The sequence below is a fragment of the Pan paniscus genome, chromosome 3 (genome assembly GCF_029289425.2).
Source record: "Pan paniscus chromosome 3, NHGRI_mPanPan1-v2.0_pri, whole genome shotgun sequence".
Taxonomy (NCBI): domain Eukaryota; kingdom Metazoa; phylum Chordata; class Mammalia; order Primates; family Hominidae; genus Pan; species Pan paniscus.
Genome location: NC_073252.2, coordinates 125,825,389 through 125,852,011, shown reverse-complemented (window position 1 = coordinate 125,852,011; position 26,623 = coordinate 125,825,389). Strand labels below are relative to the sequence as shown.

Sequence of the window (26,623 nt, the reverse complement as noted above, 5' to 3'; positions counted from 1 at the left end):
AAAACATTCTCCTCTGCATAAGCCTACATCAGACCAAAATACTTCAATGACAATTAACAGTCCAATATCTATATCTCAAAAAAAAAAAAAAAAAAAGGCCAGGTGCAGTGGCTCACGCCTGTAATCCTAGCACTTTGGGAGGCTGAGGCGGGCAGATAACCTAAGGTCAGGAGTTCAAAACCAGCCTGGCAAACATGGTGAAACCCCATCTCTACTAAAAATACAAAAATTAGCCAGGCATGGTGGCACATGCCTGTAGTCCCAGCTACTCGGGAAGCTGAGACAGGAGAATTCCTTAAACCCGGGAGGCAGAGGTTGCAGTGAGCCGAGATCGTGCCACTGCACTCTAGCCTGGGTGACAGAGACGAGAGTCTGTCTCAAAAAAAAAAAAAAAAAAAAAAGTACATATACATACTATTCCTGTTTAGTACTTGATTCTTAGGCTTTTTTTAAAAAAATCCGTTTAATTTAAAATTCTTAGGCTTTAGAATGGGATATATCTGATAAAACGCTATAATGTATACTTTGGAAAGTTAGGCTTTAGGTTTGCAGCACTTTTAGTTCCAGATCACTGCCTAAAATATTAATTTACCCAGGATTTTTACAAATGAATGAGGTTTCTCAAAATATAAGAGGGAAGAGGGATAAGTATAAAATTTGTTTAACTTGACAGAACATTTTACAGCTATTATGCATCTTCCTAAGGAAAAAAAAACACAAGCAGTTTAACTTTTCTTGATGACTAAATGACAATGTAACTAATTATTTATGGTTATTCTATAGTGAAATTCTGAAGATCATCTATTCATGAATGCCATAGCTCAGGTTTCAAAATGTTCAGTATTCTGCCCAATCTATATTTTCTACCAAAATAAAGACTCATGGCAATGAAAAAACTGCCAAGGCAATTTAAAAATAAATATTAGTGTGCAACTACAATATTGATATCCTATAAATCCTGCAAACTATGGATCAAATGAGGAAAAGTGAATATAAATGCATCTAAAAAGGCTTTTAATCTTATACTATAAATTATGTCAATGAGATTCCTTGACACAAAGAAGCCCTTCTTTTAAAGTCAAAAATCTGTACTCTAGATCAATTAAAAGCTTGATTATATGAATTGTTCTAACTACAAAACACCTGGGTTTTACTGTTGACTGACCAGTTTTAATTGAAGCAATTAAAGACAAATTGCCAGGCGCGGTGGCTCACGCCTGTAATCCCAGCACTTTGGGAAGCCAAGGCAGGCAGATCACCTGAGGTTGGGAGCTCGAGACCACCCTGACCAACATGGAGAAACCCGTCTCTACTAAAAAAAAAAAAAAAAAAAATTAGCTGGGTGTGGTGCCTGTAATCCCAGCTGCTTGGGAGGCTGAGGCAGGAGAATCGCTTCAACCCAGGAGGCAGAGGTTGCAGTGAGCTGGAGATCGCGCCATTGCACTCCAGCCTGGGCAACAAGAGCGAAACACCATCTCAAAAAAAAAAAAAAAAAAAAAAAGACAAATTTTAGATCAGGATAACAAATCTGTCATCTGTATGGATTCTAGACAGTCAAGAACACTACTTACGTATGTAGGAAGCAGGGAACAGTTAAGTGACGAAGTAGTTAAGAAATGAGGAGGCCAGGCATGGTGGCGTACACTTCTAATCCCAGCACTTTGGGAGGCTGAGGCAGATGGATCGCTTGAGCCCAGGGGTTCAAGACCAGCCTGGCCAACATGGCGAAACCTTGTCTCTACAAAAAAATACAAAAATTAGCCAGGCGTGGTGGCACATGCCTGTAGTCCCAGCTACTTAGGAGGCTGAGGTGGGAGGATCACTTGAGCCCAGGTCATCGAGGCTGCAGTGGGCCACGAGCATGCCACTGAACTCCAGCCTGGGTGACAGAGCAAGACCCTGTTTCAAAATTTTAAAAACATTTTTAAATTTAAAAATTTAAAAAAAGAAACAGGAAGAAATTTTTCTAACAACCACTTGTTTGTCTTGTTGTCACTGTTTTTGAGCAATTAGCCTTTATTCATTGTATCAAGTGAATATAATGCTTATCCTGCACTAAGGATTAGTTATTTATTAAAAAGACAAACTATTCGGCCAGGCCTGGTGGCTCATGCCTGTAATCCTAGCACTGTGGGAGGCCGAGGCAGGTGGATCGCCTGAGCTCAGGATTTCAAGACCAGCCTGGGCAACACAGTGAAACCCCGTCTCTACTAAAATACAAAAAGTTAGCCGGGCATGGTAGCATGGGCCTGTAATCCCAGCTACTCAGGAGGCTGAGGCAGAAGAATTCCTAGAACCCGGGAGATGGAGGTTGCAGTGAGTCAAGATTGGGCCACTGCACTCCAGCCTGGGTGACAGAGCAAGACTCTGTCTCTTAAAAAAAAAAAAAAAAAAGACAAACTATTCAAGTAAGTGATCAGTCTATGGTAAAAGTTAAAGTGTTAAAGAAGTTGGCAACAACTTTACCATTAAATGTTCCCTCCCATGCCACATCACCTCCAGAGAATCTTGGTTCAATGGTTTCCCATGGTATTCAAAATGGAATCATAACTCCAAGGCCCTGTATACCATGGACGTTGTCTATCTATGTCTCTACTCTCCCAGAAAATCACCTTGCTTCAGTCACTGACAACTTAACAGTTTAAAGCCCTTTTCTGCCTAGAAGCGCCTGAAGACACTTTTACCAAGACTCCGACCACTGAATGAGTATATGCTTTTACAAAGCATGTAAATCATAAACTGTCCCTAGACACACGAAAAGTTCAGAAAAGAAAATGGAAAAGGATATGAAGACAATATTTTCATTCCTTCAAAGTGTAATTTTGACAGGGGAATGCTATGAGGGAAAAGATTGACTAAAATTATTCTCACTTTTTTTTTTTTTTTGAGACAGTCTTGCACTGCCGCCCAGGCTGGAGTGCAATGGCGCGACCTCGGCTCACTGCAACCTCCACCTCCTGGGTTCAAGCAATTCTCCTGCCTCAGCCTCCCAAGTAGCTGGGACTACAAGTGCGCAACACGATGTTCGGCTAATTTTTTTGTGTATTTTTAGTGGAGAGAGGGTTTCACCATGTCTCCTGACCTCAAGTGGTCCGCCTGCCTCAGCCTCCCAGAGTGCTAGGATTACAGGCGTGAGCCACTGCGCCCAGCCTATTCTCACTTTTCTCTTAGGAAAAAAATGTATTTAATTTTCACAGTACTCCCTAAATAGAGGGAGCAGTTCCAATGCAGATCTAAAAGAACAATAATTATCACACAACTTTCCAAGAATGTATCTACAACTGTACCTCTAAGTGGAACTCCATTCCATTTTCTTGCATAGAATACAAGTTACATACAAAAAGGAAAGTCTAATAGTTCAGAAATGTTACAAAAGCAAATGAGTTACCTCTGCAGATTGTTTATCCTGAAGAAATACAAACTATACATTTTTGACTACCAGAGATCAGTTAATGAAATGTAATTCCTCATTACAACTTTCTTAAAAAACTAAAATCAAAATAAAGATATGGACAAACTGACCTCTCTTACGTTGATTACTTGACTGAGCCTCATCCTCACTGACGTTTTCACCAGGACCATTTAATTTTGTTTCCCGGTTTTCTTTGCTGTCACTGTTACTTCTCTTTTCAACCTTCTCTTCTTTTTCTTTTCTATTTTGTGGCTTTTTATTTCCTTGGCTGAGGACGCTCTGAAACTGCAAAAAGGTTTTCAGAATGAAATGATTTCCATTAATATTTTCACTAACATACCCAAAAATTTGTGGCAATATACCTAACCTAAAATTGCAAAACAAATGACAAAAACTGTTATCAAAACTTTTCAAAAGACAGTTAAAAGTAAAGCTGCAGACTAGGAGAAAGTATTTGCTAAGTATTTGATAAAGAACTTTTACCTCAAATACATATGAACTTTCAAAACTCAGTAACAACAAATCAATACCACTTTTTTTTTTGCAGGGGCGGGGGCGGGAGGACAGAGTCTCACTTTGTTGCCCAGGCTGGAGTGCAGTGGCACGATCTCGGCTCACTGCAGCCTCCACCTCCTGGGTTCAAGCAATTATCCTGCCTCAGCCTCCCTAGTAGCTGGTATTACAGGCACATGTCACCACACCTGGCTAACTCTTTTTTTTTTTAAGTAGAGAGGGGGTTTCGCCATGTTGGTCAGGCTGGTCTCGAACTCCTAACCCCAAATGATTCACCCTCCTCAGCCTCCCAAAGTGCTGCGATACACGCATGAGCCATTGCACCCAGCCTTCCATTTTTTTAAATGGGCAGATTGATCACATACTTCATCAAAAAGATACACTGATGGCAAATCTATGAAAAGATTATTGCATTCATTCATCAGAAAAATGCGAATTAAAACTGCAATGGGATACCACTCCTCATTTATTAGAATGGCTAAAATATTTTTTGAAACTTGACCATATTATGGGTGAGTAAAGATGGGTTCGGTGGCTCACACCTGTAATCCTAGCACTTTGGGAAGCCAAGGCAGGTAGATCACTTGAGCTCAGGAGTTTGAGACCAGCCTGGGCACATGACGAAACCCCATCTCTACAAAAAATACAAAAAAATTAGCCAGGCATGGTGGTGCATGCCTATAGTCGCAGCTACTTGTGGGGCTGAGGTGGGGGGGTCACTTGAGCCCAGGAGGTCAAGACTGCAATGAGCTGAGATCATGCCACTGTACTCCAGCCTGGGTGACAAAGTGAGACCCGGTCTCACACACACACACAAAAAAGAGAGTGAGTGAAGATGTGGAGTAACTGGAATTCATGTACACTGCTGATAGAAGTGCAAACTCAGCAGTTTCTTAAAAAGCTAAAACAGGTAGCTACTAAGTGATCCAACCTAGTTACATATCCAAGAAAAAATGAAAAATTTTCTACACAAACGTTCATATAGCAGTTTTATTTGTATCAACCAAAATGTAAAATTAATCCAAATGTCCATTAACAATAGGTGAATGGACAAACTGTGTTACATCCATACTACTCAGTAAGAAAAAAGAATGAACTGCTGACACACAAGTAAATCTCAAAATAATGCTGAGTAGAAGCCAGGAAAAAAAAAGAGTACCTACTCAATGCTTCCACATATATAAAATTCTAGAAAATGCAAATCTCAAATATAAGATTACCTCTTAAGAATACAACCAGATGAGGCCGGGCGCAGTGGCTCACGCCTGTAATCCCAGCACTTTGGGAGGCCAAGGTGGGTGGATCACCTGAGGTCAGGAGTTCGAGACCAACATGGCGAAACCCTGTCTCTACTAAAAATACAAAAATTAGCCAGATGTGGTGGTGCGTGCCTGTAATACCAGCTACTCAGGAGGCTGAGGCAGGAGAATCACTTAAACCCGGGAGGCGGAGGTTGCAGTGAGCTGAAATCCCACCACTGTACTCCAGCCTGGGCGACAGACCAAGACTCCGTCTCAAAAAAAGAATATAACCAGATGAGGGAAATGTGATGAATTAAATTAGGTTATCTGAAAAGCGGGTAAACTATCAAAAGGATAGCTGCCACGTTTTCAGCACCTCTTTATCAATGTATGTGATTTTATACAAATATAAAAATTTGATTACAATTTATAATATGTCTTCATTATTAAAGAAATAATAGGCGAGGTATGGTGGCTAACGCCTATAATCCCAGCACTTTGGGAGGCTGAGGCAGGCCAATTGCTTGAGCTCAGGAGTTTGATACCAGCCTGGGCAACATGACCAAACCCCCATCTCTACAAAAAGTTTAAAAATCTCCCAGTGTGGTGGCACACACCTGTAGTCCCAGTCACTTGGGAGGCAAAGGTGGAGGATCACCTGAGCCTGGAAGGCCAAGGCTGCAGTGAGCTGTGATCACATCACTGCACTCCAGCCTGGGTAATGGAGTGAGATCCTATCTCAAAGGAAAAAAAAAAAAAGAAAAGAAAGAAAGAAATAATAGGTTAGGTTAAGCTTACCATGAGTAAAGCTTAAGACAACAAGTTCATTACTAATGTTACTGGCAGCATCGAAGAATAACTGCAAATTAAAGTAACAAAATGTAATCTTCTTGATGAATCAAGTTTTTAAATCTGTTCCTCAGCCAGAATGGTAGCTCATACTGTAATCTCAACATTTTGGGAGGCTGAGGCAGGAGGATCACTTGAGCTCAGGAGTTGGAGACCAGCAAAATCCTGTCTCTATGAAAAATACAAAAATTAGCTGTGCACAGTGGTGCGTGCCTGTAGTCCCAGCTACTCTGGAGGTCGAGGTAGGAAGATCACCTGAGCCTAGCAGTTTGAGGCTACAATGAGCTGTGATCACACCACTGCACTCCAGCCTGGAGACAGAGCAAGACCCTGTCTCAAAAAAATAAAAAAAATCTGTCCCCCAGTATGACAATTCTTTACATTTTAAGTAAAATAAAATTCTGCATGTTGAAATGAATACATTTTCCTTTCTTTAAAAAAAAAACTTTACAACAATACTCACTCCAGTGTTCACTAATTCACTTGGTGTTGGCCAATTCTCCATATCACTGAAATCACTAGCCTAAGAAGTAACAAATAAGTGTTAGGTCTGAAATTACTTTTAGAAATTTTAAGCAGGAAAAAAACATTTTCTAAAAGTGAAAGGAGTTTTAAATAATCATTTATATTCAGTTATATGCAGGCATCTGCCAAATTAATCAAAAAGTTTCTGCAAACAATAGAACATTTTGAAATAAGAATGGCTTAATCTTATGATAAAACTTTCACCACTATTTAATAACATTAAATTGAGTTATACATGATAACAAAGGCATATATAGAGATTTGGATAAAGGTTATGATTTTCCATAATATTAACTTTAATCTAATACCAATAATACAATTAGAAGAAAAATACACTTATAATAACCTAAGAGTTCTTAGCCTCAATTTTCAAAAATCAATACAGTTAAGAACTATTTCCTATGAAGACATACCTTGTTGGATTTCTTTGTCTTGAGCTTTCCTGCTTTTATAATTTTGAGGGAACCGAATTCTAAAGAAAATATATAGAATTGTTTTTACAACTACTTCATTCAATAAATTCAACAAAATAACTATTATGTCAATTTCAGTAAATCAGTATAATCATCATTTCCAACCAAAATCCAAGGTTCTGAGACTTAAATTCCTAGCAAAAAATCAACTCCATTTGACACATAGATTCAAGGTGATCTTCAGTCTCCAAATCAAGAAGTAAGAAATATTAACAGTGTTGCCGGGCGGGGTGGCTCACGCCTGTAATCCCAGCACTTTGGGAGGCTGAGGTGGGTGGATCACCTGAGGTCAGGAGTTCGAGACCGGCCTGACCAACATGGAGAAACCCCGTCTCTACTAAAAATACAAAATCAGCCAGGCACAGTGACACATGCCTGTAATCCCAGATACTCGGGAGGCTGAGGCAGGAGAATCGCTTGAACCTGGGAGGCAGAGGATGCGGTAAGCTGAGATCTTGCCATTCCACTCCAGCCTGGGCAACAAGAGCAAAACTCCACCTCAAAAAACAAAAAAAAACACAGTGTATTACACTGAACGGACGGAACAATCCTTTCATTAACAGAATATAGGCTGGGCCTGGTGGCTGACACCTGTAATCCCAGCACTTCGGGAGACCAAGACGGGCGGATCACTGGAGTCAGGAGTTTGAGACCAGCCTGGCCAACATGGTGAAACCCCATCTCTACTAAAAATAGAAAAATTAGCCCAGTGTGGTAGCACATGCCCATAGTCCCAGCTACTCAGAAGGCTGAGGCAGGAGAATCGCTTGAACCTGGGAGGTGGAGGTTGCAGTGAGCCTAGATTGCACCACTGCACTCCAGCTGGGGCGACAGAGCTAGATTCTGTCCAAAAAAAAAAAAAAAAACGACAACAATATAACAGGAGAAAATTACAAATACAACTTTTTTTTTTGAGACAGAGTCTCTTTATTTCTCTCATGCTGTTGGTAAGAGTATGAGGTAGTATTTCTTTCTTTCTTTTTTTTTTTTTTTTTTTTTGAGATGGAATCTTCTCACTCTGTCGCCCAGGCTGGAGTGCAGTGGCGCAATCTTGGCTCACTGCAACCTCCCCCTCCGGGGTTCAAGCCATTCTCCTGCCTCAGCCTCCCAAGCAGCTGGGATTACAGGCGCCTGCCACCACGCCTGGCTAATTTTTTTGTATTTTTAGGAGAGACAGGGTTTCACCATTTTAGCCAGGCTGGTCTCAAACTCCTGACCTCAAGTAATCCGCCCACCTCGGCCTCCCAAAGTGCCAGGATTACAGGCATGAGCCACGGCGCCCAGCCAAGGTAGTATATCTTTCAAGGGTAATCTGTCATCTAAAATGTATATAACTTTTAATAAAAGAATTCCATTTTCAGGAAATTATCTAGGAATCAAGAAAAGGTACAAAGATGTCCATATAGGATGTTCAGTGCAACTTTGTTGATAATCCTATTTAAACAGTCTCTACGTAATAATACACAAAATACTATATAACTTATAGAAATCAGACAAAGCTGTATATGTATTGACATGGAAAGAAGTCCACCAGGTTTTAAATATAATTTTATATATACAGGCCAGGCTCAGTGGCTCACACCTGTAATCCAAACAGCTTTGGGAGGCCAAGGCAGGCAGATCTCTTGAGGCCAGGAGTTCAAGACCAGCCTGGCCAAAATGACGAAACCCCATCTCTACCAAAAAAACAAAAATTAACCAGGTGTGGTGGCGCATGCCTGTAATCCCAGCTACTTAGGAGGCTGAGGCAGGAGAATCACTTGAATCCAGGAGGTGAAAGTTGCAGTGAGCCGAGATTGCACCACTGCACTCCAGCCTGGGCAACAGAGTGAGACTCTGATTCAAAAAAAAAAATTATATATACGTACAGATTACAGGTAAAAGAAGCCTAAGAAAGGAAATTTTTCATTTTCTCATGTTTTAACATGGAGGAAATCATGCTGCATGTCATTAGAGAACACCTAAGACTGAAATAGCAAGCCAGTTTAGGAAATTGTTTTAAATTTAAAAATTTAAAACATATCTCCATTTTTCAAACATCATTAGTAAGACAGACACTATATACCAGTACATCTTTTTTGAGCATTATTTCACTATCTTTAAAATGTTACTCTTAGGCCGGGCACAGTGGCTCACGCCTATAATCCCACCACTTTGGGAGGCCAACGCAGGCAGATTACCTGAGGTCAGGAGTTTGAGAGCAGCCTGGCCAACATGGCAAAACCCCGTCTCTACTAAAAAACACAAAAATTAGCCAGGCATAGCAGCGGGTGCCTGTTATCCTAGCTACTCTGGAGGCTGAGGCACGAGAATCGCTTGAACCCAGGAGGTAGAGGTTGCAGTGAGCCGAGATCGCACCACCACACTCCAGCCTGAGGAACAGAGCGAGACTCCATCTCAAATAAATAAATAAATAAATAAAGTAAAAATAAATAAATAATAAAACGTTATCCTTAAACCCTGGGACCTACAAGGAAATAACTGTAAACAGTTAAAGAAAATAATATATTTTTAAGGGCTAGGATACTTTAAACAAAAGCTACAACACAGCAGAGCCTATTTCACTCAGCTTAATTCTTATGACCATAATCTTTTGGCAAAATTTTAATTAAGAAAATGCACTGATGATATATTTCACATCTTATCATATTTAAGGGAAAATGTGGTAAAAATTAGTGCTTTTTAAAATGTGAAAGAATGGCCAGGCACGGTGGCTCATGCCTGTAATCCCAGCACTTTGGGAGGCTGAGGCAGGTGGATCACCTGAGGTCAGGAGTTCAAGACCAGCATGGCCAACATGGTGAAACCCCATCTCTACTAAAAATATAAAAACTAACTGGGCGTGGTGGTAGACGCCTGTAATCCCAGCTACTCGGGAGGCTGAGGCAGAAGAATTGCTTGAATCCAGGAGACGGAGGTTGCAGTGAGCCAACACAGTGCCACTGCCCTCCAGCCTTGGCGACAGAGTGAGACTGTCTCAAAAAAAAAAAAAAAAAAATGTGAAAGAAGACAATTCTCAAACTCTAATAGTGGGAGTATCAGTTTATACAGTTACTTTAAAAAGCAACTTGTAAAGGCCAGTGCGGTGGCTCACGCCTGTAATCCCAGCACTTTGGGAGGCCGAGGTGGCGGATCACGAGGTCAGGAGATGGAGACCATCCTGGCTAACATAGTGAAACTCCGTCTCCATTAAAAATACAAAAAATTAGCTGGGTGTGGTGGCGGGCGCCTGTAGTCCCAGCTACTCAGGAGGCTAAGGCAGGAGAATGGCATGAACCCAGGAGGTGGAGCTTGCAGTGAGCCAAGATCATGCCACTGCACTCCAGCCTGGGCGACAGAGCGAGACTCTGTCTCAAAAAATAAAAAATAAAAATAAAAACATTAAAAAATAAATAAATAAAAAGTGACTCATAAACTTAAAAAATGCCCTATAACCTAACAATTCTACTTCTCAGCATCTACCCTAGAGAAAGGCACACATGGATATAAGACATATGTATAAAAATGTTCAGTTTCTTCTAGATACAAAAATGAAAAAAATCAAGATAATCAACAGGTAAATCTCTAAATCAACTATGTCAGCCATATTTAGGACCACTCCTTAGCTATTTTTTTTTTTAATTGAGATAGGGTTTCACTATGTTGCCCAGGCTGATCTCAAATTCCTGTCCTCAAACCCCGGTCACCTTGGTCTCCCAGAGTGTTAGGATTACAGGTATGAGCCACTACAGCCGGTCATCCTAAGCCTTTTTTTTTTTTGAGACGGAATTTCACTCGTTGCCCAGGCTGAAATGCAATGGCACCATCTTGGCTCAGTGCAACCTCCGCCTCCCGGGTTCAAGCAATTCTCCCACCTCAGCCTCCCAAGTAGCTGGGATTACAGGTGCCGGCCACCACACTCGGCTGATTTTTGTATTTTTAGTAGAGATAGGGTTTCACCATGTTGGCCAGGCTGGTCTCGAACTCCTGACCTTAGGGGATCTGACTACTTCAGCCTCCCAAAGTGCTCGGATTACAGGCATGAGCCACCGTGCCCGGGCAGTCCTCAGCAATTTTTAAAAGTTTAGATTTAGTAAATTATCTTCTTTTTTTTTTTTGAGACAGAGTCTCGCTCTGTCACCCAGGCTGGAGTGCAGTGGTGCAATCTCTGCTCATTGCAAGCTCCGCCTCCCGGCTTCACCCCATTCTGCTGCCTCAGCCTCCCAAGTAGCTGGGACTACAGGTGCCTGCCACCACGCCCAGCTAATTTTTTTTGTATTTTTAGTAGAGACAGGGTTTCACCGTGTTAGACAGGATGGTCTCGATTTCCCGACCTCATGATCCGCCCACCTCAGCCTCCCAAAGTGCTGGGATTACGGGTGTGAGCCACTGCGCTCGGCCTCAGTAAATTATCTTAAGGTGACATGAAAGTTTTTCATTTTTGTAAGGAGAATATATTTATGCATTTTTTCTATATAACTTACTTAAAATGGTATTTCATTAGGGTAACAACAGTAAGCTTACTTGAGGTTTCTAGGAACCAAACAGGAGAAAATAAGGTTGATGAACCAAATAGTAGGAGAAAAGAGGTTGATGATGAACATAGGGTTCGAGAAAAATAAGAATGAAAAAGACAGAAAAAAATCAGTATTTTTTAAACATCATATTGTTATGAGTAAAAGAATGGAAATTATACTAGAATGCTGATGTTTAATAGGCAAAAAACAACCATAACTACAAGTGAGGGATTAATAAACCCATATTGTGATTTTAATAAAAGAATCTGTGCCCCTTCTGTCTAGCAGCAGCCATCAGGTAAGCCAAGATGGGGGCATACAAGTAAATCCAGGAGCTATGGAAAAAATGCGCTTTCTTCTGAGAGTTGGTTGCTGGCAGTACCACCAGCTCTCTGCTCTCCACAGGGCTCCCCACCCCATCCGGCCTGATAAAGCACACCAGCTGGGCTACAAGGCCAAGCAAGTTTATGTTATATATAGGATTCGTGTTCGCCATGGTGGCCGAAAGCACCCAGTTCCTAAGGGTGCAACTTATGGCAAGCCTGTCCATCATGGTGTTAACCAGCTAAAGTTTGCTCAAAGTCTTCAGTCCATTGCAAAGCAGCAAGCTGGATGCCACCGTGGGGCTCTAAAAGTCCTGAATTCTCACTGGGTTGGTGAAGATTCCACATACAAGTTTTTTGAGGTTATCCTCATTGATCCATTCCATAAAGCTATCAGAAGAAATCCTGACACCCAATGGATCACCAAACCAGTCCACAAGCATAGGAAGATGCATGGGCTGCCATCTGCAGGCCAAAAGAGCCATAGCCTTGGAAAGGGCCTTAAGTGCCACCACACTATTGGTGGTTCTCACCAGGCAGCTTGGAGAAGGCGCAATACTCTCCAGCTCCACCGTTACAGCCAATATAAGTTTGTAAAATTCATACCTAATAAACAATTTAGGACAGTCATGTCTGCTTACAGGTATTATTTATCTGTTGAAACTAGTCTGCAGACTGCTTCATGAATGCTTTGTCAAGTTAAGAAAAGTTAAAGTGCAATAATGCTTGAAGAGAATAAGTGATGGTGTATCTTCCTTCTAATAAGATAAACTTTTTTGTCTTTGCTTTATCTTGTTAGGGGGTTATATGTCAGTGTATAAAACATACTGTGTGATATAATAGGTTTAAAATAAATCATTTAAAAGAGGGAAAAAAAGGAATCTGCCAGGCCAGGCTCACACCTGTAATAGCAGCACTTTGGGAGGCTGAGGCAGGAATCCTTTGAGGCCGCCAAGAGTTCAAGACTAGGCCTGGGCAATATAATGAGACCCTGTCTCAAAAAAAAATAAAAATAGCTTGAGTTCAAGAGTTCTGAGACCAGCCTAGGCAACATGGCAAGATACTGTCTCTATTTTTAAATTTAAAAAACAAAAATAAAATAATTTGCCAGGCATGGTGGCACATGCCTGTAGTCCTAGCTACTTGAGAAGCTGAGGCAGGAGGATCCCTTGGGCCCAGGAGTTCTAGGCTGCAGTGAGCTATGATTGTGTCAGTGTACTCCTACTCTAGCCTGGGTGACAAAGTGAGACTCGGTCTCTTAAAAAAAAAAAAAAAAGCCGGGTGTGGTGGCTCATGTCTGCAATCCCATCACTTTGGGAGGCCAAGGTGGGTCAATCATCTGAGGTCCAGAATTCAAGATCAGCCTGGCCAACATGGTGACACCCCATCTCTACTAAATATACAAAAATTATTGGCCGGGCGCAGTGGCTCACACCTATAATCCCAGCACTTTGGGAGGCCGAGGCGGGTGGATCACGAGGTCAGGAGATCGAGACCATCCTGGCTAACGTGGTGAAACCCCGTCTCTACTAAAAATACAAAAAAAAAATTAGCCGGGCGTGGTGGCAGGCGCCTGTCTGTAGTGCCAGCTACTCGGGAGGCTGAGGCAGGAGAATGGCGTGAACCCGGGAGGCGGAGCTTGCAGTGAGCCGAGATTGTGCCACTGCAGTCCAGCCTGGGTGGCAAAGCGAGACTCCGTCTCAAAACAAAAACAAAAACAAAAATTATGCAGGCATGGTGGCGAGCGCCTGTAATCCTAGCTACTCGGAAGGCTGAAGCAGAAGAATCGCTTGAACACGGGAGATGGAGGTTGCAATGAGATTGCTCCATTGCACTCCAGCTTGAGCGACGAGAGCAAGGCTCCATCTCAAAAAAAGAAAAAAAAAAAAAGGAGGTATCCAAGGTATCCAAAATAAAACTAATACCAAGTCAGGACACAGATGGGAGAAGTTCCTTCTGGTCTCATGACTAAATTTCAAGATAAAAGGCCTCTTGGGTGGGCAGCAACTTTGGCTGAAGAGTGCCTCATCTGGATATCTAGAAACAGCAACACATGATCAAAATCATCCTAAAAGTGGAAGAAAATTTCTCACAAGGGCCGAGGCATCAAGAATCTGGTTCACTTAGATCTGCAGGTTGTAATGTAGAGAAAATTCATAATTTCTGTCCTGAAATATTCTCCCCTGTGTTTCCTATGTTTCTAACTGTAGTAATAAACTTCCTGGCAAAATTCTGTGGATGGAATTCCTTTACCTCATTAACAGAGTAACAGTAAATCCAAGTTTGAGCAGGATAGACCTGATTTAAGTCTGTTATTTCAATACAATTCTCTCTCTCAAAGAGCATCCTGTTTTGTAGAATTATACAATTTATATAGTATAAATTATACAATCACTAATAGATAACTAATAGATTTAGAGGTACCCACTGTGAACTTTAAACAACTTCTGGTCCTATTTCTTTACTTCTTAAGTTGCAAATTTGCTTAAGAAAATAGCCTGAGGTCAACCATGGTGGCTCACCCCTGTAATCCCAGCACTTTGGGAGGCCGAAGCGGGCGGATCAACTGAGGTCAGGAGTTCGAGACCAGCCTGGCCAACGTGGTAAAACCCCATCTCTAGTAAAAATTAATAGAAAATAATTAGCCGGGCAACCATGGTTGCGCGCGCCTGTAGTCCCAGCTACTCAGGAGACTGAGGCAGGAGAATTGCTCGAACCTGGGAGGTGGGGGGTTGCAGTGAGCCAAGATCGCGCCATTGCACTCCTGCCTGGGTGACAGAGCAAGACTCTGTCTCAAAAAAAAAAAAAAAAAAAAAAAAAAAGGCAAGAAAATAGAAAGCCCGGCCAGGCACGGTGGTTCACACCTGTATCCCAGTACTTTGGTAGGCGGAGGTGGGAGGATCACCTGAGGTCGGGAAGTCGAGACCAGCCTGACCAACATAGAGAAACCCTGTCTGTACTAAAAATATAAAAATTAGCCAGGCATGGTGCCGCATGCCTGTTATCCCAGCTACTTGGCTGGCTGAGGCAGGAGAATCGCTGGAACCCAGGAGGTGGAGGTTGCGGTAAGCAGAGATCACACCATTGCACTCCGGCCTGGGCAACAAGAATGAAACTCCATCTCAAAAAAAAAAAAAGGCCGGTCGCAGTGGCTCACACTTGTAATCCTAGCACTTTGGGAGGCCGAGGCCGGCGGATCACGAGGTCAGGAGATCGAGACCATCCTGGCTAAGACGGTGAAATCCCATCTCTACTAAAATAATACAAAAAATCAGCCGGGCATGGTGGCAGGCGCCTGTAGTCCCAGCTACTCAGGAGGTTGAGGCAGGAGAATGGTGTGAACCCGGGAGGCGGAGCTTGCAGTGAGCAGAGATTGCACCACTGCACTCCAGCCTGGGCGACAGAGCGAGACTCTGTCTCAATATTAAAAAAAAAAAAAAAAAAAAAAAAGAAAGAAAGAAAATAGACAATAGAAAGCTGCCAGGCAGGGTGGCTTACACCTGTAGTCCCAGCACTTTGTGGGGGCTGAGGCAGGATAGCTTGACCCCAAGAGCTCAAGACCAGCCTGGACAACAAAGGGGGCCCCTGTCTCTACAAAAAAAAATTAAAAATAACTAGCCGGGCATGGCTAATTCCATGGAATGACATGCGTGCCTGTCATCCCAACTACTTGGGATGCCAAGGCAGGGGAATTGCTTGAGTCCAGGAGGTCAAGGCTGCAGTGAGCTATGATCTCACCACTGCAATAGAGCAAGACTGACAATCTATCTACCTATTTAAATAAACTAATGTAAAATGTATTTATTTAAATGAATTAAATAATATTAAATAAATATATAAATGGAAGCCAAGGCAGCCAGGTTATAAGTGGCACTCTGGTATTATGAACCAGAAGAAATGAGTCTATCCATGTTATTCATTTATAATGCCCAGAAATCTCGCCAGAAGTCAACTAGCCAGTTAGTAACAATACCTGCACTAGAACCCAAGTCTCTCAAAACAGTACGTTTCTACACCACAATCTCTTTTATCTAAGTTACCTAAGTTATTTAACTGCAAATAGACTGTGGTCCTGTTTCTTTACTCCTGAAGTTGTAAATTTGCTTAAGAAAATAGAAAGCCTGATTATGTCTGTAATCCCTGCACTTTGGGAAGCAGGAGGATCGCCTGAGGCCAGCAGTTCAAGACCAGCCTGGGAAACACAGAGAGACTCCATCTCTTGAAAAAAAAAAAAAGAAAGAAAGAAAGAAAGAAAGAAGGAAAGAAAGGAAGGAAGGAAGGAAGGAAGGAAGGAAAGAAAGAAAGAAATTGTGGGAGAACAGTGCAGAGTCAGTGTTGGGAAGAGACCATGGTTACTACACTATTACTACACTATGCCAGGTCTGAAAGATGGTCTTCCTGCCAGTGCAGAATGGATTCCATCCAAAGACAGAAAGAGTTGCCTACACAAGACAACAGCAAAACTGAAATTTCCATGAACCATACCATACAACTAGTATCACAGTGTTCTTAATCTCCAGTGAAGACTGGAGAATGAAGGCACCAATAGCTTTACTGTTAAATATTTTTTGCAGGTCATTTGCAATTAAAGTTCCCAAGGCTTACCTTGACAGTTTTTAAAGTTCTATTATCATTATTATTATTAATATTATTATTTTAAACGTGGTCTTGCTATATTGCCCAGGCTAAAATGCAGTGGCTATTCACAGGCACTATGATAGGACACTACAGCCTCAAACTCCTGGGCAAAACTGATTTTTCCTGCCTCAGCCTCCCAAGGAGCTAAAACTACAGGCACACACTACCATGTATGGCTTCGAAGTTTTAAAATCTATGATACTGGTTTTATGATCAACAAAGAGTTCCTACTTGGTAATTCACTGAATGTATAATTGTCTGTAAGTCTAGAAGTAGAGAGGTGAAACAGCAAATAAGATGATTCACTAGGGTTTTCTTTCTTTGCTAAATTTTAGAGTGCTTGCCACTGGGCTTTAAAAAAGAAAAAAAAGAAAAACTTTATGAGGTCTTCACTTAATCATGTTCTCTTTAGTTAGTAATAGGAGTAAACAAACAGCTCTTTATAGCGAGGAAGGAATTATGCCAATATTAAATCCAGAGCAAACTTTTTTTCTGCAAGTGTCAAAATTTATCAACAATTAATGAGGAGTATTTCTGTGCAAAGGCAAAAGAATCAATTAACTCAACGCATATCTCCCTCTTTGGAGAGTTCCTCTGAAGAAATGTTAACATAACATAATGGGTGCTTGTAACAATCACCGAACTTTTTTTTTTTTTTTTTTTTTTTTTTGAGGCGGAGTCTTGCTCTGTCACCCAGGCTGGAATACAGTGGCTCAGTCTTGGCTCACTGCAACCTCCGTCTCCCGGGTTCAAGCGATTCTCCTGCCTCAACCTCCTGAGTAGCTGGTATTACAGGCACACACCACCACATCCGGCTAATTTTTGTATTTTTAGTAGAGACGGGGTTTCGCCATGTTGGCCAGGCTGATCTCGAACTCCTGACCTCAGGTGATCCACCCGACTCGGCCTCCCAAAGTGCTGGGATTACAGGCGTGTGCCACCGCGCACAGCCAATCGCCTTACATTTATACCACCTCTTCATCGCATTTGATCCTCACAAGCCAGTAAACACGCTAAAATATTTCCTGTTCTGCTGCTAACCTTTAATTTTAAATAAAAATGAAGACTTGCAAGTAAACAGCTATCATTTGCATATAAAAAGTTCAAGTCATTTACAACTTAATTTAGAAAGATACGGTTTTGTTTTTTTGTGTTTTTTTTGAGACGGAGTTTCGCTCCTGTTGCCCAGGCTGGAGTGCAGTGGCACGATCTCGGCTCACCGCAACCTCTGCCTCCCGGGTTCAAGCGATTCTCCTGCCTCAGCCTCCCCAGTAGCCGGGATTACAGGCATGCGCCACCACGCCAGGTTAATTTTGTATTTATAGTACAGACAAGGTTTCTCCATGTTAGTCAGGATGGTCTTGAACTCCTGACCTCCGGTGATCCACCTGCCTCGGCCTCCCAAAGTGCTGGGATTACAGGCATGAGCCACCGCGCCCGGCCAGATACTGCTTTTTGTCACGGTTTTTATTTCCATTTTAACTTTTTTTTGAGAGTGGGTCTCACTCTGCCGACCAGGCTGGAGTGCAGTGGCGCGATCTCGGCTCACTGCAACCTCCACCTCCCGGGTTCAAGCGATTCTCCCTGCCTCAGCCTCCCAAGTAGGTGAGATTACAGGCGCCCGCCACCACGCCTGGCTAATGATTGTATTTCTAGTAGAGACGGGGTTTCGCCATATTGGCCAGCCTGGTCTCGAACTCCTGACCTCAGGTGATCCGCCCGCCTCGGCCTCCCAAAGTGCTGGGATTACAGGCGTGAGCCACCGCGCCGGCCCATTTTTACTTTCTTAAGTTGCAGTTACTACAATCAAAATAAAGCACCGACGGCCATACAGCATTGGTCAGCATTCAAATATAGTGGCATAATCTTATCTCCTCTAAAGGGAAGGAGAGCTGACAATGTTAGAAAACCATTTACCTAACGTGCAATCCACGCTCGCATGTCAACTATCCTATTTCAATTATTTTCCAGCACACTTATAACTTAAAGCACTTTATTTTTTTTAATTATACTTAAAGTTTTAGGGTACATGTGCACAACGTGCAGGTTATACATGTATACATATATATGCCATGTTGGTGTGCTGCACCCATCAACTCGTCATTTAACATTAGGTATATCTCCTAATGCTATCCCTCCCCCCTCCCCCCATAAAGCACTTTAAAAACCACATTTAAAGTCTCATTTTTAATATGACTGCTCAGCAGTGTTTTGAAAACCTTTTTTCATCTTATTTCACAAAAGACTACAATCGCGCTTCCACTTACCAATAAATCCCCTTGCTCTGACTTGCTTCAATCCTTTTATGTAAAAAAAAAAAAAAAAGTCTACCAAAACTTTCCCATACGAAGCACTGCAGTATCTAAAGTTAGCTAATTTCCCAAGCCACTAACACGTGGGGACAAAACACAATCGCAACCGCGCCAGCAGGGCTGCGCCGCCAAGCTACCACCTCCGTGCCCCCATCAGGCAAGGAGAACCTGAGGTCCCACCTCTTCCTGCCGCTCCCTTCCCAGATGCCCATGTATGTAAATAGGCAGAGTGAATGACACCTTGGAACAAATTACCTCCGACTGACAGGGAGGGGAGGCCTGCCGTTACCCGGGCCTGGTGCCCGCTACCGCCGCCACGCGCCGGCAAGTCCCGCAAGTCGCCCCTGCCCGCACCCTGCCAGTGCCCAACGCAGAGCAACCACAGACCTGCCTCCAGGGTTTCCAGCGGGGGCGGTGGCGGACCTGTCGTGCTTGGGGACAGGTGCTGGGGAGCCTTTTTGGTCCAGGGATTTCCCTTAGGCGGCAGCAGCGGCGGCTGCCGCTTTTCCGCAGGGCCAGCTGCCACCTCTTCCCGGGCGTCCTCGGCCGGCGGATCCCGCAGCAACGGCGGCAACGGCGACGGCGGCGGCGGTGGCGGCTCCCCGCCGAAAGGGCCCCCGGGCCCACGCGCCTTGTGCGCCAGGTGCAGCGCCAGGGGCCTCACGGGGACAGCCGCCTGGGGCACGCTGCGTCCCAGCACCAGCGCCGGCGACGGCTCTCCCCGCGCCCCAGCGCTAGTGGCGGCCGCGGCCCTCTCCTCCCTCGCCGCCTCTTTGCCCTCACATTCGGGCGGGGGCGGCTGCTCGGCCGGCCGGTTCGCCGCGGCCAACAGCGACTCCCTCTCAGCAGTCACCGCGGGCGGATCCTCCCGAGAATGGGCGGCGGGCATCGGGGCGCGAGTAGACATCGTCCCTCTGCCCCAGCCGCCCCAGCCGGGGTGGCCCCGAGGCCAGGGAACCCGACTGCCCGTCTCTCCGCCGGGACACCGGCCGGCTCCAACTGGGGACAGACAACCCGAGAGCCCGGCGGCCGTGGCCGCCGCCGCTGCCGCCGCCCGCCGAGGCCGCGCAGCGCCCGGCGTGACGCCCCTCCCCGCACCGAACGGAGCGCCAACCGCCCGCCGGCCCCGTCCTCTCCGCGACGCACGCCCCGAGCCCGCCACCACGCGCCGGGAGCCGCAGCCGGGAGCCGCGAGCCCTCACCTGGCGCAGGGCAGCCGCGGAGGCGCAGCACGCCGAGGCCGAGGAGCTTTACCCGAGTTGGGGAGGCGCGAGCAGCCAGAGCTGGTAACTGCCCGCGGAGGCGTGGAGACGGCGAAGAAGGGCGGCCCGAGAGCACGGGGCGGGGCCTCCCTGAGGAGCGTGACGTGGCTACTCACCGGCTCCTTCTCTCGCCGGGCCTCCCGCGGGAGCTGACGGATTCGCCCGCCCGGGTGCCGCCCTGCCCGAGGGTCTGCCCCGCCCCAGCTGCCCTCCGAGTGCGAGGGAGGACGAAGGGGACGACTCCCGGCTCACTGGCTGAGGCCGCCCCGACTGCAGGCTCAGGGGCGGGGCGCGCACCAGGCCTCTGTGGCTCGCGGCTGGCTCGCGGCCTGCCCCCGCGGCGACGGCGGCCAAGGGCCTGGGCGGGCCGCGCACATGGCGCCGGGAGGACCGAGCGCTCGATTTGCCCTTAGGCCCTAAAGCTGGGTCGCAACTAGGCTAAGGGAGGGGACGCGGTGTCGACCCCCGGCCTGGGGCAGCTCCCAAGTGAAGTGGGCTCCGCGGCCGGCCGCTTGGCCCGCTGGCGCCCGGCGCCTCCCCCAGGTGAAAGTTGCCTCCTGGCGCCTCGGGGCACCGCGATCACCTGTAATCTTGAGCCACGTCCCAGATGAAGGCGGAGTTACCTCTCGGTAACTGTTTAGGAAACCTTTGCCCCAGCGTTCGGCGTAGTGCGCTTCCCCTCCCGCATTCCCACCCACCAACTAAAAGAGTTCTAAAGCGTTCCTGAGTAAATTAAATAGTATTTCGCCGGCTTTTAAAATTTTTTGTTACCTGTTTCTTTAATTTGGGTAAATAGCACTTAATTACAAATTAACCATATTCCCAATAGGTTTTTTCTTCCTGGAATGGATGTTAAAATGGTACAAAGACGTTTTGATAATAAATCGGATACGAGCTTTCTACTTGGCACTCACATTCACTTAGAGATGATACTTGTTTCATTTTTGAGTCAGTGTTTGTGTCCTGGTGCAAGGTGGCTGAGAGCAGGTTCCGCCGCTGATTTTTTTCCGAGCCCCCCCCCCAACCCCATAGCCTTGTTAAATAAATTATCTGTGCTCGCCTTTTGTTTGGGCTTGCAACCCCCACCCCCACCCCACGCCCAATAAGTCGGTTCAATTACATTCAACTTGACGTTAATATTTTTTGCTTACTCAAAAGCTGTATTCGGCACAAATAATTTTCCTAAGGCTAATAACCTATTCATACATAACAGCTATAAACAATAAGGGTTTTCTTGTTTTCCGTGTCAGTGATCTCCAGTTTGCCCAACCCTAAGCAACCTGGCGAACCTTGTTGCAATTAAACGGGGATTGTACTTCCACCTATATTCCCACCCATCTTTACTAGCTCTGTTATTAGTGGCGCTTTGTATTTTTTATTGGTGGTGGTGATGGTGGTGGTGGTGGTGGTTTGAGACAGAGTCTCACTCTATTGCCCAGGCTGGAGTACAGTGGCGTGATCTCGGCTAACTGCAACCTCTGCCTCCCAGGCTCAAGAGATGCTCCTGCCTTAGCTTCCTGAGTAGCTGGGATTACAGGCGTGCCACTACCACCCGGCTAATTTTTGTATTTTTAGTAGAGACGGGGTTTCATCATGTTGGCCAGGCTGGTCTTGAACTCCTGATCTCAAATGATCCACCCGCCTCGGCTTCCCAAAGTGCTGGGATTACAGGCATGAGCCACCGCGCCCGGCATTTTTTTTTTTTTTTTTAAGAGGTAGTCTCTCTCTGTCACCCAAGCTAGAGTGCAGTGGCGCGATCGCGGCTCACTGCAACCTCTGCCTCCCGGGTTCAAGCGATTCTCATGCCTCAGCCTCCCGAGTAGCTGAGATTACAGGCGCCCACCACCACACCCGGCTAATTTTTGTATTTTTGGTAGAGACAGTGTTTCACCATGTTGGCCAGGCTGGTCTCGAACTCCTGGCCTCAAGTCATCCCCCCACCTTGGCCTCTCAAAGTGCTGGGATTACAGGCGTGAGCCACCACGCCTAGCCTCACACCTCTGTAAAGTGTCCTTTTAATAATAAACTTAAAATTCCAAAATTTGAGCGTTCCGTCTGATTTTAGTTTCATCTGACTGACCCAATTTGCTGTAATTAACCTCTATCTTGTTACTTCATTCTGCCTCTGCAGCTACGTGCCAGACTCTTCCTCTGCTTCATAGTTCAAAATTAAGGATAAAAGACTGCTTGACCCTACTTATTTTTTCCAGCCAGATTATACAATTCATTAGCCAATCTGTGGATTATCTGCCCTTGGGTAGGGTGTTCACCTGGTCTGGAAGAACAAATTATTTGGTTCAAAACACTGCCATCAGCCAGGCGAGGTGGCTCACGCCTGTAATCCCAGCACTTTGGGAGGCCAAGGCTGGCGGATCACGAGGTCAGGAGTTCCAGACTAGCCTGGCCAACACAGTGAAACCCCGTCTCTACTAAAAATACAAAAATTTAGCTGGGTGTGGTGTCGTGCTGCGATTACAGGTGCCTGCCACCACACCCAGCTAATTTTTGAATTTTTAGTAGAGAAGGGGTTTCACCATCTTGGCCAGGCTGCTCTCAAACTCCTGACCTCAAGTGATCCACTCACCTCGGCCTCCCAAAGTGCTGGGATTACAGGCGTGAGCCACACACCCAGCCATAAATATCTTTATTTTTTTGTTTCTTTGTTGGTTTGTTTTTTTTTTTTTTTTTTTTTTTTGAGCTGGAGTCCAGGCTAGAGTGCAGTGGCATGATTTCGGCTAACTGCAACCTCTGCCTCCCAGGTTCAAGAGATTCTCCTGCCTCAGCCTCCCGAGTAGCTGGGACTACAGGCATGCACTGCCATGCCCAGCTAATTTTTTGTATTTTCAGTAGAGACGGAGTTTCACCTTGTTGCCCAGGCTGGTGTCGACCTTCTGAGCTCAGGTGATCTGCCCCCGCTTGGCCTCCCAAAGTGCTGGAATTACAGGCGTGAGCCACCGCGCCTGGCCTGTTGAAAGAGGCCTCTTTCTGTTGCCTCACTCTGTTGCCTAGGCTGGAGTGCAGTGGTACACTGCTCACTACAGCCTCTTCCTCCTGGGTTCAAGCGATTCTCCTGGCATGTGCCACCATGCCTGACTAATTTTTCTTTTTTTGAGATGTAGTCTCACTCTGTTGCCCAGGCTGGAGTGCGGTGGCAGGATCTTAGCTCACTGCAAGCTCCACCTCCCAGGTTCAAGCAATTCTCCTGCCTCAGCCTCCCTAGTAGCTGGGACTACAGGCATGCACCACCATGCCCAGCTAATTTTTTGTATTTTTAGTAGAGACAGGGTTTCACCATATTGACCAGGCTGGTCTTGAACTCCTCACCTCAAGTGATCCACCCTCCTCGGCCTCCCAAAGTGCTGGGATTACAGGCGTGAGCCACCGCGCCTGTCCCTAATTTTTGTGTTTTTAGAAGAGACGGGGTTTCACCATGTTTACCAGGCTGGTCTTGAACTCCTGACCTCAGGTGATCTGCCAGCCTCAGCTTCCCAAGGTGCTGGGATTACAGGTGAGAGCCACCGCCTCTGTCTTGCTCTGTCACCCAGGCTGGAGTGCAGTGGCCCGAACTCGGCTCACTGCAAGCTCCGCCTCCCGGGTTCACACCATTCTCCTGCCTCAGCCTCCTGAGTACCTGGGACTACAGGCGCCCGCCACCACGCCCAGCTAATTTTTGTATTTTTAGTAGAGACGGGGGTTTCACCATTTTGGCCAGGCTGGTTTCGAACTCATGACCTCAGGTGATCCATCCGCCTCGGCCTCCCAAAGTGCTGGGATTACAGGCGTGAGCCACTGCGCTGGGCTATGAAGACATTCTTACATGATCTATTCAGTTCCATTTAACTTTTTAATTTAATTTAATTTTTTTTTTTTTGAGACAGTCTCGCTGCATCGCCCAGACCGTAGTGCAGTGACGCCGTCTCAGCTAACTGCAACCTCCACCTCCCGGGTTCAAGCGAGACCCTGTCTCAAAAAAAAAAAGAAAAAGAAAAAGAAAACAGCCAGGCGTGGTGGCTCAAGCCTGTAATCCCAGTGCTTTGGGAGACCAAGGCGGGCGGATCACTTGAGGTCAGGAGTTTGAGACCAGCCTGGCCAACATGGTGAAAACCCGTCTCTACTAAAAATACAAAAATTAGCCAGGTGTGGTGGTGGTGTGGGTAATCCCAGCTACTGGGAATGCTGAGGCAGGAGAATTGCTTGAACCCATGAGGCGGAGGTTGCAGTGAGCCAAGATCACCCCACTGCACTCCAGCCTAGGTGAAAAAGCAAGACTGTCTCAAAACAAACAAACAAAAAAACAAAACAAAAAAAAAAAAACAAAGCATGAGTAAAGATGAGGTTAGAGAGATAGCCTAAGCAGAGCCTGCAGGGGCTTCTGGATTATGACAGAATTTGAATTCTATCAGAGCAATGGAAAAACACTGAAAAGATGTAAGAGTTAATACCCCTGTTGCTGTAATGCGGAAAATGAAGTGGAATGGGCAGTGACAAAATGCAAAATGTGAAAAACATGAAGTTGTTGTAGTATTCCAAGAATGATATGATGATGGTCTGGACTTAAGAGGTGGCAGTGCATAGGACAATGGAATGATTTGAGATACATTTTGGGAATGATCTCATTAACAGGAATTGCTAATCTAATGGATATGAGAAATGAAATAAAGAGATCAAGTTCTAAATTTCTGCCTAAAGCTGGGCACAGTGGCAGCTGCCTGTAGTCCCAGCTACTTGAGAGGCTGAGGCAGGAGAATCACTTGAGCTTAGGAGTTTGAGACCAGACTGGGCAACATAGCAAGACCCTATCTCAGCTCATCTTCTTAGTATTCTTATAATTAAGTAGGAGAAAAAGTTCAGAATTAACTGTAGATAGTGTATTCTGAGTGTAAAATCTGAGAGAATCAAAATGCTTCATATGTTTATATGAAAATCATAGGCTAGGCACGGTAGCTCAAGCCTGTAATCCCAGCACTTTGGGAGGCCAATGTTGGTGGATTGATTGAGCCCAGGAGACTGAACCCAGGAGTTTGAGACTAGCCTGGGCAACATGATGAAACCCAGTCTCTACAAAAAAAAATATATATATATATATAGCCAGTGAGGACTAAGCTCTCATTTTTTTCATCTTGTCCAAATTCCTATCTAAGGGGTCTGGGGAGTCATGCCCTACAAACCATAAATTCTCATCAGATGGGTTTTATTTAACCCTATATATTGTGACTTACTTTCTAGTGTGACTCTGGCATAACAAAGAAGAAAGTCAAAATATTTTACCCCAAAACATGTTTCTTTGCCATATTTTGTTTTCTTTTATTTATTTATTTATTTATTTATTTTTGAGATGGAGTCTCACCCTGTCACCCAGGCTGGAGTGCAGTGGCACGATTTCAGCTCAATGCAACCTCTGCCTCCCGAGTTCAGGCGATTATTTTCCCTCAGCCTCCTGAGTACTTGGGATTACAAGTGCACAACACCACGCCTGGATAGTTTTTTGTATTTTTAGTTGAGTTGGTGTTTCACCATGTTGGCCAGGCTGGCTTCAATCTCAGTGATCTCAGGTGATCTGCCCTCCTGGGCTTCCCAAAGTGCTGGAATTACAAGCTTGAGCCACTGCGCCCGGCCTATTTTTTTTTTTCTTTCCTTTGCCATATTTTGAAATGGCCCTGCAAAGCTGTCCTTTGTAGGGGAGGAAATTTGCATCTGTAAAGAATCTATATTAACATAGCTAGGTATTTTCTTCCAGGCCCTCCAAATCCTAAAGAGATTAACTAAGAGCGTAGCACCTTTTAAAGATCTGAATAGGAAACATTTGTCATCTATTGTCTCTAAGCGTAGCCACTATAAGGCTTCAAAAATAATCTTGGTCTCTGTAATCTTTTATCTTAACTTCAACATTTTCTTTCTTTCGAAAGGAGAATGCCTTTCTTTCCCAGGTCTTTTTTTTTTTTTTTTTTTTTTTTTTGAGGCGGAGTTTCCCTCTTGTTGCCCAGGCTGAATGGCTCGGTCCTGGCTCACCACAACTTCCACCTCCTGGGTTCAAGTGATCCTCCTGCCTCAGCCTCCCAAGTTGCTAGGATTACAGGCACCCACCACCACACCCGGCTAATTTTTGTATTTTTAGTAGAGTTGGGGTTTTACCATGTTGGCCAGGCTAGTCTCGAACGCCTGACCTCAGGTGATCCGCCCATCCCCGCCTCCCAAAGTACTGGTATTACAGGCATGAGCCACTATGCCTGGCTGCTTTCCCAGGTCTTTAAAGAAACTCAACCAATTGTCAACCAGAAAAGGTTTAAATTTACCTATAGCCTGGAAGCCCCACCCCCGCAACTCCGATTTCAGTTATCCTGCCTTTCCTGCGAAACCAACGTATTTCTTAAATGTACTTGATGTCTCATGCCTCCCTAAAATGCATAAAATCACGCTGCACCCCTACCATCTTGGGCACATGTTCTCAGGACCTCCTGAGGGTTGTGTCACAGGCCATGGTCACTCATATTTGGCTCAGAATAAATCTCTTCAAATATTTTACAGAATTTGACACTTTCATGGATACCCGGTATTGTGGCATGCCTGTAGTCTCAGCCA

General features: G+C 45.1%; 1 protein-coding gene and 1 pseudogene across 11 annotated transcripts in view; one reads left to right on the top strand and one right to left on the bottom strand.

The window, feature by feature from the left end:
* LARP1B (La ribonucleoprotein 1B) overlaps positions 1–20,958 on the bottom strand; it is a 146,906-nt gene extending 125,948 nt beyond the window's left edge. For 3 of the 11 annotated variants that reach the window (XM_063603898.1, XM_055111821.2, XM_063603899.1), the window contains exons 1-4: positions 19,985–20,141; positions 6,954–7,012; positions 6,479–6,538; positions 3,523–3,697 (exon numbers count right to left, since the gene is read on the bottom strand). In XM_063603898.1, the coding sequence (XP_063459968.1) occupies positions 3,523–3,697; positions 6,479–6,520 (217 nt within the window). In that variant the 5' untranslated portion in view covers positions 6,521–6,538; positions 6,954–7,012; positions 19,985–20,141. The other 8 variants (XM_063603897.1, XM_008976704.4, XM_055111823.2 and 5 more) reach the window with 7 other exon arrangements.
* LOC106634715 (large ribosomal subunit protein eL15-like) lies at positions 11,818–19,163 on the top strand (annotated as a pseudogene).
* Positions 20,959–26,623: the final 5,665 nt, after the last annotated feature.